We start from the raw sequence: 12,157 nt of genomic DNA on the forward strand, positions 1-12,157 counted from the left end.
ACTGTCGTCCACAGCCGTCGATATGCTCAAGATGGTGGTTGGGCAAAACGGCGGCAAGTGCGTTGACCTTGAGGCCCTGCTCCCTGTCTCTACCGATAGCCCTCAGAATAGCGGTGTTATTCTGGAATCGGAGGCCATTCTTCGTCGAGCCCTAACCGCAGCAGCCGGGCTGATTGACGGGAGAACTGTGGCTGACGTTTACATAACCATACAGCTGTCTGGGATGGACGAGCTTCCATGGTGTGAGGATGTTGCTGCTGTTTACAGTTCGATGCATATTGTCACCGAATGCTGGGTTGAGCAGTGCTTAGAGGATAACAAGCGGCTACCTGACTACAACGCCATTGCGTCTCAAGCGGTGTCGTCGGCATATCCAGGGCTTAGCAAAGGCCAGCACGTACTATTCAGGCCGCTTTGGAGCACCCGGATTGAGGATGCTGAGAAGATTAACCTGAGCATCAGCGGCTACGAGACTATTGAGCGAGACCACATTGGAAAGCTTGCAAGGGCACTGGCAATTCCTTACAGCGAAAAGTTCTCGCGCAAGACCACACATCTGATCTGCCGCCCGCCGTTCAAGGGACCAAAGTATGACCGCGCAGTCAAGTGGGGAATTGCGGTCGTAGAATCAGCGTGGCTTTACGATCTTGCGCTCAACGCTCGATCCAAGATGCCAATTAAAGGGGTGTGTGTTTTGCCAGAAAATACGTATGCACAGACTCCCGTATCCAAGGGATATCGCGGCAAGCAGCCAGAGCTTTTCGTTGGAGTTCGAAATATAGTCACTCCTGTAACAAGATCAGTCCGGAATCTGGGCGCTGGCACGCCCGGGCGCACCCCGATGGACGTGGCACTGGAGAGGAACCTACAGCGGGCCCTGGGAATCAACAGCAGCAAGCTCAAGCAGCCCAATGCGAGTGCTTCTGACGATTATGATGATGATTCTACGCAAATGTCGCCCACCCACGATTCACACATGCTAATGTCTGGAGGGGAGCAGTTGGTCAGCGACAATTTCCTTAGTAGTGATGCAAGTGCTGGCGCTGATGCTGATGCTGATGCTGAGATGGGTGTCAATGCGAGCCCTGGCGGTGCCTCCCGAGTGCTAAAGGGCGTGGTTGTTTCCATGACCACCCGCCTACACCACCGGCTCGGGGAGATCACACCGCTAGCGCTGCAGCTGGGTTGCAGAGTTTTAAATCGGTTCGACGCTAACCAAGTCACGCATCTTGTGCACCAGTCGTCGCGAGAGAGGGAAATCCTGAAGGACTACCGGACAGCACTTGAAAACAAAATTGCAGTTGTGTCGCCGTGGTGGCTGTACGCATGTCGTGACACAATGACGCGCGTTCCCGAGGCAGAGTTTCCCTTTAATTTCAAACCCGAGCGTCGCCTCAAGCTAGTTGCCACGCCGCCTGCAAGACCCCTACAGACACCAACGTTTTCCAGTACAACTTCTGGTGCCTCCAAGGTTCCGTCTGTCAAAATCCCACTGCCTTTGTCCAGCTCAATTGGAGCTGGAAATGCCATCTCGTTGTCTGCCACACCATTATCAGGCTTGACTGGTGGCTTGAGGGCGAGTACGGGTGCATCCACCGCCATTGACAGTTTGTTTGTGCAAAAGGCGTCACGCGCGGGCCGCAGGTATCGCCAGGCAGCCGCCACAGCACCCGAAGGTTCAAAGCCCAGTGCAGCTGAAATCGACACTGCTGCTAGACCAGGCTCAGTTCGCTTCAACGTGAGTGCGCAGCCTCAACGAATTTTAGGGCGGCAGCAAGATCAAGCATCGGCCAACGCGCCGGTAACTGGCAATTCGGGAGGGAGGAACAGCAGCGCCACCAGCAGTGGCACTCCCGCATCCCTGGATTCAGAAGTCAGTTTTAACGATACGAGCCGGCAAAGCGGCATGCAGACACCAAGCAAGTGGTGGCTCAATGTGGATCCGCCGGTCAGTGCTGGCTTTGGCTCTGGCAACCAGATGCGGCTGTACTCGCAGGATTTTCAGCTCAGTGGCGACAAGAGCCTCGACAGCATGCCAAGCACGGGAATGCTGAACGAGACACAGCATTTCTTGGGACCTGCCGTCGACATGGGCTTCCCGGTGACCCCTGGCTTGGCTCGCCCCAATTCTGCACATGAGGCGGGAGTCAACGACGGGCTGTGGGGGAGGGCGCAAGACATGGATGCGTTTCCGCAAGGCCAGAACGTCGCGAGCGCCAGGTTGAAAGCGCCACGAGCAAACGCAAACACGCTGACCGCGCAAAGGACAACCATCGTGTATGAGGAAGACGCCCGCGCTTTGTCTGAGCGCGAGCAGCTGCTTGCCAGGCTGAGCGGCAGATGACTGATGGCAAGGCATTTGGCGAACTAAATGTTATTTTAAAAATTGGTTTAATTGACGTATTTTGTTGTAAACTATTGAAATGATGCTGACATTTGTGACGATACGTCACTCTGCTTTCAGTGTCCGCGGGTTGAATCCAAACTTGGAAAGGTCGCCGCGAGTTTCCTGGGGATCGTCCAAGGTCTGAGCAACGTAAAAGTTTATGAGTGAGTTGAGGTCCCAGCCTGCGATTTTCCGGCCGCTCTTTGTTTGGACCTGGCCGCCAAAGGCTCGGACGATCTGGGAAATCGTGGCAGCTGAGGGCGACTGGCCGTTGGTAATCTTGACCATGTTTGACAGCTCGGACGCGCTCAGCACGCCGTCACGATCAGAGTCGAGACGCTGGAACATAATGGCGAGGACCTTTGCCAGCTGTGGGCTCGGGCCGGAGCCAGACGCATTGAGCAATGGGGCGTCGCTACCAGATCCATACGCGCCATCCATAATAGAGCGCACTTCTGCGGTGAGCTCCTTGATGGGCGCAAAGTCGCTGTTTATGATGTGGCCAATCTCGAGAAGGCTGAGCGAAGGCTTGAAGTCGTTGAGCATGAAGCAGATCAGCGCCCACAGATAGTAGCACTCGGCCGAGTTGGGGAAGTATTCTTGCACAAGCATTAAGCGGTATGCGGCCTCGGCAAACATCTCGATGCCGGCATCAGGCCCTGCACGCAGAAGCTGCTTGGTCTCGTCGAGGATTGCCTCTGCACGCTTCGTGTTGTTGACCAGCTCGTCGCTGGACGTCGGGAACACCTTGATAAAGCGATCGCGGTAGCAGCGCAGCCCGCTGCCTGTGTAGGAGTATGAGTCGGATTCGGATTCGGATTCGGATTCATCCATTTCGCTGTCGCTGTCGTCGGCCTGCTGACAGTCCTTTGGTAGCTGCCAGGGCGTGATCTTGGGGTTGTTAGTCACGAGCTCGGTGATATTGACGCCGGCATCAGCCAGCAGATCAATGACAGTCGTGCGGTTGCCAAAGTCGGCAGAGATCTTTTCGATCCACAGCTCGTCGCAGCTGGCCAATCTATGAAGCCTGCGGCTCGCGAGAGCAAGGGTGGTCAGATCGGCTGCCTCCAACTCGATGGCGATCTGGTTGAACAGATTTTGCGGCAGAGCTTCTAACGATGCCATTTTTTTTAAAAAAAAAAAAGTCGTATCTGAACCGCTGAGCCTATATACCTGATCGAGATAGTCTCAGAGCTGTAGCAATAAAGCGTCTGAATCTGTACAAAAAAGATAGAAGATAGAGGGTATAAAGCCAAGCGCACACAGCACCCAGAATTTTGACAGCTGGGTTGATCGCAACCAGCTATGCAGTTGCCGAGTAGAGTTGTGGGAGAGATCACACATGCTCATTCTGTTAAACATTTTTTACTTCAAAATGCCAATTGCGAAAGGCGCATTTGTTAATGACTTCCAACGAAAACAAGCTAGCTGGTAATGATTAAATTCCGAGCAAAGCTAAATAGTCGAGAGAGAAAAGCAAAAATGACACTACAGAAAGTACACACATACATACACAGGATAAGCTCGCGCTTGGCCTTGTCTGTAGAATGGTGGTATTATTGAAAGTTTGTTTAATCGGACTTTTTGGTCTTCTTGTTGGGCGTCATCTCCGTGCCGTTGGCGGCAGAGTCGCGCTTGGCCTTCTTCTTGGACTTCTTGGGCGTGGGAGCGGGAACGGTGTCGGCGGCAGCGACAACAGGGGCAACAGCAACAACAGGCACAGCGACTTCAGTGGAGGCAGCGGACGCCTGCGAGGCTTCGGTGGACTTGGCCTTCTTCTTGGACTTCTTGGGCGTGACAGCAACAATGGCAGGAGCAGCAACAGCAGGAGCAGGCGCAGGAGCAGCCTTGGCCTTGGCCTTGTTCTTAGGCTTGGCCTTGGCCAGTGTATCCTTTGCTGGCGTCTCCTCAGCGGCGGCGGCCACAGCGGGGATTTCCTTAGCGGGGGATGCATTAGCTGCAGCTGCCTTGGCTGAAGCCGCCTTGGTTGCAGCTGCCTTGGGTGGCGCTGCCTTGGTTGCAGCTGGCTTGGGTGGCGCTGCCTTGGTTGCAGCTGCCTTGACCGGGGTGGCCACGGCAGGCGACACCTCGTTGTCACTGTCAGAGTCAGGCTCAGAGACGGAGACGGAGTCAGAGTCAGCTTCAGAGCCCGAGTCGGATTTGGCGTTATTAGAGTCAACAGAGCTCTTGGGAACAGCCTTGTCAGACATGTAGTCGACCATCTTAGCGGCGTACAACTTCCTCAGCTCCTGAGACTTGTTCGTGTACTTCTCGCGTTCTTCGCTGGAAAGCTTCGACCACTCCTCGCCGAGTTTAACAACCGTTTCCTGCGATGATGCATTCGGGTTTTCTTCCCTGATCTTCTGGCGCATTTCGTTGCTGAAAAGCAAGTACGATGTCATGGGCTTCTTGGGCATGTTGGGGTCGCGCTGTTTGGCAGCCTCGGCCTCGCGTTCGGTTTTAACTCGAGCAGCGGCGCTTGCCTTTGCAATGCGCGCGTACAGAACCGACAGCTTGCTGTAGGTATCAGCCAGCTACAATAGAACGCATAAAGTTTGGGCAGACGCGTGTTTGGGAATACAAAGTTAGCACAGTGATATAGCAACCTGGCGTTGTAGGCGAGAGATTACACGCGTCTTTTGTGCCCAAAAACAAAATACCACCCTTTGACAGGCCCATTTCGCATAGCCGAGCCGTGCCATCTCGTAGCTTTGGCAAAACGGCCTGATTATTTTTAAAAGGCCGTTTTTATTTGTGGCTGGATGCCCTGCCGCTGAGATCGAGCATGCCGTTTCTTACCTCGTTGGCGTCCTCTGGGCTTAATAAGTGGTCGTTGTTATGGACCGGGTTGCTTTGGGCCTTAGTTTTTCTGACCATGTTTATTTTGAGTAATGAATGTTAAACGGACTAAAAAAATAGAATAGAATAAAAGTACTAAAAAATGAAGAAAAAGGGTGAAAAGGGGGTGAAAGTTGTATGGAAAATGGACTGGCCACACCAGGGGTACTCTCGCCAGTCGGATTTTCGATAGCAGAAAATTAACGGGAATGGGTGGGGTGAGACGAGGAAAAAAAAAGTTTGCGGATGCGGGACCTCGCCGCGTTAATGGAGGGCAGAAACTAGAGAACTGGATGGGTAATAGGAAAAAGCAGGGGAAAGAGCTACTGTCTCCCCGCCACATCAGGCCCAGCCCGGCCAGGCCAGGCCAGACTGCCCAGTCGCCTAGCCAGTCGCTCGGCCAGCCGCCTAGTCAAACGCAAAACGCGAGATGTGAGTGGAATTGGGAAATGTTTTTATTTCTGTTGAGAAATTTGATTCGACGCTGGCCCAATGCAATGTGTCAAGGCTTGGAAATCGAGAGATTTTCCTCCCAACCAATAAAGCAGGCCATTTCTAAAATTTTCCAATCAATTTTCTGCCAATTGGCAATCCGACGTGGCTGGCGGAACTCTGCCAGCATAATTTTTCTCACCATACTTTCCCTTTTGTCCATTTATTTTGGCAGTAGCAGCACAAGCACAAGCACACGCGTGGCGGCTTTTCAAAGGGTACCTTCTCAAAGGAAAGGGTACTCTTATCCTTTTTTTGCTCTGGCTGTGCACAACCTCGCCTGCTAAATCGGACCACTCAATGCCAGTCAGCACATGGGTTTAATCCGGCTTTGACGAATGGGCCACCAAAAGTTTAAAAGGGGTGCTGGATGAGCCACCTGCAACCTCTGCATCCATACACATCGTCTGCCTTCCTCCCCTCTGGCCTGCCAAATATTGTAGTAAAATAAAAAACATGGCTAAACTCGTTATGCCATGCATGCCCGAGTGTGCGCCATCGTATATCCACGCATCTTCATTGCGCATGCACGCAAGTATACTCGGTTTAATATATTTTGCCAGTTGTCGAATGTGTCTTGTGTGGTGCAGATTGGCCAGCTGTAACCACCACTGTCTGCTTTCAAAGGTAAACTTTATTCCAAGATGCGTGGATGCGAGCAATGGCCATACGATGCTGCCACACTACCTCGTGCGATATTGCTAGACTTGTGAGCAAATACAATGTACTATTGAATGCCTGTTGTTTTTCCAATTAGGTGTGGTATTGTGGCTAGTCGACTTGATTGTGTTTTCTGCTCGTGCCATCTTAGCCTCGGTGCGTTTGGTGGCTACTTCAATTCGCTTCCACATGCATTGTTTTAAATGCCATCCTCGTTGCCAGCCTGCACACTGAATAACAAATTAACAAATTGTTGGAATATATCCGAGGAAAAATGGTGCATAGTTTAAATGCATTTGTGGAAAATGCAATATGTGGGCGCGTATTGAGCAGAATGGCCGCATTGTAAGTGGCAAACGTTATTAAAAAGTGTAAATTGGCCTGCTCTGTATAATTGATAATACTAATGTCGCCCTCATATTTAAGCTGTTTCTTGTTATTCCTTGTAAAAGCGCAAAAGCCTTTATATTACACATTATTTGGCATAAAGTATTCTAATTATACCAGTTTTGTAGTCTCAACTATCTTGTTTCTGAAGACTCGTAGTCTATATTGTTGCATGAATATATCCTTTTTACATTTTATTAGCACTATTCCACAACCATCCTTTGCTAGTCGCACATGCTTAATTCAATTCACTCTGAAAAGGCTAAACGCCCACGCTATGAATATATAAGTGCAGCAGGCAATATACCAAACACATTGCCACCGTATGAAAAGCCTGCTGTGAGTGAAAACACTAGTATCTTGCTGAGTGCAGCGCCCAGCTCTACCAACGACAAACGTACAACACCTCACACTAAGTTTCATTCACTAGCAACGCATTTTAAATCATCTGCATGTGCCATGGCCCATGAAGCCGATACTATATCCAAACTAATATCGGGTGTCGGATGTCATTTCCAAAATTATAAGCAGCTTTTGGCCGATGTTCAGTCAACTGCATATGAAATGGAAAGATTGTGCGCCGAGCATAGCATCAATGAGGATATTCTGAGGCAGAAAGCATCCGGTGGACTGCACTGTCTATCCAAGCTTTTGTGTCATAGTTTGCCGTACACCAATGGCAACAGCAACGCAATGACCACCATGCCAAAGTTTAATCCGCATATGCATTTGAAGTTTACTACCGAACCGCCTCAAAAGTATCTGACACTTCCAGACAAGCACACCCAAGAGCAAGAGAAGAGGCAAGAGCAAAAGATAAAACACGAGCACCAACAGGCACCCGTCAAAAAATGCCACTCGTCCGTAAAGTCGGCGCGCCAAAAGCCCGCTGCATCTGCTACTAAGCGCCCACTGTCCGATTTTAATTTTTTTTGCCGCGACGCACGCAAACTTGTTGTTGAGGCACATCCAGAGTACACAAAGGAGCAAGTCAACAAGGAGCTTGGCAGAATATGGTCGATTTTGGACCACAGCTCACGACAATATTACCGCGAGATGTACGCTCAAGACAAGCAGCGCTATTCGCAAGACATTGCGACAATTGCCGATACTGAGCTCAAGAAATCGCCGTCATCTGATAAGTATTCTTCTTTTGGTGATATGCCGTCATCTACAGCCGCAACTGTCACTGCACTGGGCCAAAATATCATAAAGCATAGTGCTGGATCACAGACTTTAAACGACAATTGTTTCAATAGCGCAGGCAGCAGGGTCAAGCAGATAATATGGCAATGCGTTACAACTAAAACAGAGAGTGATGTGCGCGAATTGCCACAATTGACGCCAATGCAAACGTCCCTAGCAAACAGCGTCTCGGGCTTGGTTACACCACGCCCAGTTTACCAAAACCAGAATAATATTATGTATGGCAGTGCGCAGCATCACAACAAACTGCCCCAATTTGCCAGCTCGCGGTCTACGTATAGCAGCAACACCATCAAAAGCATCCTCAACGAGTCCTTTGACTCTGCATGTTTGGATGGAGTTGGCGATTCAGACGACATTGACGAACCGCTGGTTCACTCGCTGTTTAGAAACAGCACACATGTGGCGCACATAGTAAAGGAACACAGAATCCGCGAGACCATCGGCGTTTCGCACACCCTTGCTGGCGCAGCCCGACAGGCTGCGCCGACTTCAGATCAACTGGCTTGTGCCAATATAACACTGCAAGTTGCAGCCATGATATCCACACCGCAAGAGTCCAGCGCCAGCAGCGCGGACAGCTTGTCAGATGCAGACTCAGGCATTTAAACTGGTGGCCAGCACACCGGCCAAAAAAAATTGAGTCGACGCGCCAAAATGATTTTCTTTTCTCTTTTCGTATTGCATTTTTGTCGCGATCACGCTTTGCGCGTTTCCATTACAAAAACGCGTAAAATATTTTTCTATGCCAGGGCGCATTTTTCTTCCTTTATTTTCCTAATCAACTGAATTTCTGTCTTTCTTTTGTTAATACTTTTTTACTTTATTCCACCAAAAGTAAATTGCAGCTGTGCTCTGCACACCGTTCTTTTCATTCTTCACTTTATTGCTGAATATACCTGCCACACTCGCTACTGTTGAAATCGCTCATGTCGGGGAAAAAGCCAGTGGTTGAGGCCCGGCCTCAGTCACAATTCTTCACGGCGCCCAGCGTTCAGCAGCCCCGGAATGCGTTACTCATTTTGGCCAAAGGAGCAACCACAGGACCCAGTACAGATAGAGCCGACTGCGTGAGCATCCGTGATGTGCTGCGCAGCAAATTGGCCGAGCGCACGCGCGCACGCGAGGAGGCCAAGGCGCGTGGCGATGACGAGTGGGATGACTCGCAGTTTGTGCAGCTTGATCGCGAGAGCAGCGACCACGTCAAATCACTTATCGAGCAGAGCGACGCGATCAAGCGCGTGCGCAAAGAACGCATCTTCGAGGATGAGGTCACTGAGGAGGAGATGTCAATCATCAACCAGCGCGTTGCATTGCAGCAAAGGCAGTTTGCCGAGTTTGAGAGACGCGAATTTGCGCACAACGCGAAGCGCATACGCAAGATGTATGGCTACCTAGATGACGAGGAGATTCGCGAAGCACTGAAAGAGGGCAAAAACGACGTGGACGAGACGATCTACCAGTTTTCGACGCCCGGTTATCTGCTGAAGCTGCGAAAAAGTATTGCCTTGAGGCACACGCCGCTGACTGACACGCCGCAAATGACTGACGTGCAGCGCGTCAAGTACGAGGAGATGCTTAAGAAGCGTATCCGCGTTCAGAAAAAGACGACCACCAGTGACGCGCGCGACAAGTACCGCACTGTTGGGCGCCTGCCCTTGGACGATGCCCTGGCACAACTCCAGCGCGCAGCGGCAACCAGGAATGGCTCGGGAATCGACCTGAGTAAGGCCATGAAGGGCTGGTCCGAGGCGCGCATCAAGGCGTTCAAGGCCATTAAGACTAAGCCCAACACGTACTACTACCGCTTCAATGCGCCCGGTGAGGAGCAGCGCACCGGCCAGTGGACAGCCGAGGAGCAAAAGTTGTTTCACGCGCGCCTGAAGGAGATCGGAGCCAACGGCCAGTGGGGTATTTTCAGCACAACTATTCCCGGGCGAGTCGGCTACCAGTGCTCCAACTACTACCGCTACCTAGTGGAAAACAGGCTGATCCACGACCCCAACTACGTCCTTGACGAGAAGGGCAAGGCACACTTTCTTTTTACAACAAAGAAGAAGAATCCCGACGGCACTGCCATGCGTGTGTTCCGCAAGCACAACAAGCCCCATGTGCGCATGTCACGGGAAAAGTACGGGTACAGCGACAGCGAGGAGGACGACGAAGAGGCCGACCAGTCTGCCGCCTCAAGCGCGAAAGGCGGCCGGGGCTCTGCTAACAAGTCCCCCGCAGCAGCTGACATTGCTGCCACCACCGATTCTGCCGACGCCAATGCGGACTCAGCAGACATTTCTGCCAAGCCTACGCTTGAGGCAACGCCCGCTGGCGCTAGCACAGCGTCCGCCGCATCGACTCGCAAGTCAACCAAGGCCGCAACGAGCGTGCGCAAACGCAAACGCCGCGGGCGCTTTGGCGACAACTCGTCAGACGAAGATGTCATCCGGGCCAACGAGGTCGAGTTGAGCGATGATGGCGAAAACGGAAATGATACCAGCGACGGCGAGTACCAGGGTTCATCGGTCTCCAAGCGCCGCTACGGAGTGAGGGCGCGCAATGCCAGCGGCAATGCCAACACCGACAGTGGCAACAGCAGCGCGATCGAAGCGCCTGCTCGGGGCCGCAGCCGAGGCAGGATTGCTGGTGAAAATCTTAGCGACCCTGCTGGGGCGGCCGATGCAAGTGTTCATGCCGCCAGCCACGATGCGAGGGCGGGTGCAGAGAGCGGCAGCGACGGATTTGGGCTGGATAGTGACGAGTCTGAAGATGAAGTCGACCCGAGCAACCCGCTGCCTGATTTGATCGACCCCATTACACTTGAGTCTGTGATGAAGCCAGCTATATCGCCGTACGGGCACGTAATGGGATACGACAGCTGGGTGCGCTGCCTGATGTTCCCGCCCGAGGGCAGCCAGCGCAACATCTGCCCACTGACGAAGAAGCCTCTTTCCAAGCGGGACCTTGTCGTTCTCACCTACGACAATATTGAACAATATCGCGGCAAGATCGTCAATCTCTAAGCGGAATCCGCTTGATTCCTACTGAAAACTGGATTTCGGACCATCGGATTGCATTTCCGCGTAGAGAATAATGAAGGACGTTTGTTTGTTTGTTTTCGTTGTTTTTTGTGTTGCTTAAATTTTTCTCAGCTTTCAGGCCATATATTCTTCTTGTTGGGCAGCGAGCGAGCGAGTGAGCTGCTCCTGCTGCCAATGATGATAATGATATTGTTGATCCAGGGCAGACGGCCGCCAATATATGGCAACTGCACGCCGGTCACCAGTGCGCAGCTCATTGAGTGCGCGGGACAACCCAAGTTTGCATTCTGCGAATAATACATGCCTGGGGAGACCACACCCGTTTGGCTTGTGGTCTCCCTTGAGCCTGGATATAAGTCTGCCTCCCACTGTTTCCAGCCTTCTTATACACGTGACCGTAGGGTTTTTTGTGGCTTTGGGTGACAGGTTGCACTGGCATATAACTGCTATTAAAACTCCGCAACAGGCATGGCAGCTGCTGCAACACTACGCACTGCGCTTCTAATACCCTGCTCGAAAGATGGCCCGGGTTCAAATTATCAGCAAAGGTAATCTGCACAGGCATTGGCATCGACATTGGCATTGGCTAACTGTGCAGCGAGAGCAGCCAAAACAATAGGGACGCCGCGTCCGGAAAGCTTATGCTGGCCACAGGGGAGTTGCTCCGCTGCATTATCCCAAGAAGGATTGCCCGCCTGCCTCCCCGTTCCTGTTGCAAATTATGAGCGAGGGAGCGGCGCCGTGCGGTGCGGAAGATTGGGAGATGGCAGATCATATCTGCATATAACCCAGGCCAATATATCCTGGTGTGTAGAAAATAGTGTAGGCGAAAGGCCGTGTGCCAAAACACTAACGCAACTCGCTGCATCTGCCTTCCGTGCTTGTCGCGAAAAATGCAAAAAAGAGGCCCGAATGTGGTTGTTGATACCACTACAGTGTACAGTTTAAGCACAGCCAGGGCGAATTTAATGTTTTGTTTTAGTTTAGTTTTTATTTTGTGCAATCCTTATTTGAAAACGGCCGAATCCCAAGGCCAAGTGCATTTTACTGAAAGACTTCGCTGTTTTCATGCCCCTGGTCGCGCTTCCACGTTGGGCAATCGCACTAAAAAAAGGATTGCCATCGGGCGTGTGGTGGTAGCCTGGAGGAAGAT

At 51.8% G+C, this 12,157-nt stretch overlaps 5 protein-coding genes across 5 annotated transcripts; 3 read left to right on the forward strand and 2 right to left on the reverse strand.

The window, feature by feature from the left end:
* The first annotated feature begins 1,040 nt into the window (after nucleotides 1-1,040).
* BX661DRAFT_179056 (uncharacterized protein) lies at nucleotides 1,041-2,376 on the forward strand. The gene has a single exon (XM_051535081.1). The coding sequence runs from the start codon at nucleotides 1,067-1,069 to the stop codon at nucleotides 2,342-2,344; it is 1,278 nt and encodes a 425-aa protein (XP_051393431.1). The 5' UTR covers nucleotides 1,041-1,066; the 3' UTR covers nucleotides 2,345-2,376.
* Nucleotides 2,377-2,385: 9 nt separating this feature from the next.
* BX661DRAFT_81454 (uncharacterized protein) lies at nucleotides 2,386-3,722 on the reverse strand. The gene has a single exon (XM_051539494.1). The coding sequence runs from the start codon at nucleotides 3,509-3,511 to the stop codon at nucleotides 2,450-2,452; it is 1,062 nt and encodes a 353-aa protein (XP_051393432.1). The 5' UTR covers nucleotides 3,512-3,722; the 3' UTR covers nucleotides 2,386-2,449.
* Nucleotides 3,723-4,596: 874 nt separating this feature from the next.
* On the reverse strand, nucleotides 4,597-4,839 carry BX661DRAFT_129850 (high mobility group box domain-containing protein; the record flags this gene model as incomplete). The annotated part of the gene is made up of 1 exon (XM_051532537.1): nucleotides 4,597-4,839. A coding segment is annotated over one exon (243 nt), but the record flags the coding sequence as incomplete, so codon positions are not given.
* A 2,791-nt stretch (nucleotides 4,840-7,630) lies between these two features.
* On the forward strand, nucleotides 7,631-7,861 carry BX661DRAFT_130801 (high mobility group box domain-containing protein; the record flags this gene model as incomplete). Its single annotated transcript, XM_051532554.1, has 1 exon — nucleotides 7,631-7,861. A coding segment is annotated over one exon (231 nt), but the record flags the coding sequence as incomplete, so codon positions are not given.
* Nucleotides 7,862-8,621: 760 nt separating this feature from the next.
* Nucleotides 8,622-11,128, forward strand: BX661DRAFT_179060 (uncharacterized protein). Its single transcript, XM_051535082.1, has one exon. It carries the CDS (start codon nucleotides 8,899-8,901, stop codon nucleotides 10,984-10,986), a length of 2,088 nt encoding a protein of 695 aa, XP_051393435.1. The 5' UTR covers nucleotides 8,622-8,898; the 3' UTR covers nucleotides 10,987-11,128.
* The last annotated feature ends 1,029 nt before the right edge of the window (nucleotides 11,129-12,157 follow it).

Source organism: Kickxella alabastrina (genome assembly GCF_025024165.1).
Source record: "Kickxella alabastrina strain RSA 675 chromosome Unknown BX661scaffold_5, whole genome shotgun sequence".
NCBI classification, from domain to species: Eukaryota; Fungi; Kickxellomycota; class Kickxellomycetes; order Kickxellales; family Kickxellaceae; genus Kickxella; species Kickxella alabastrina.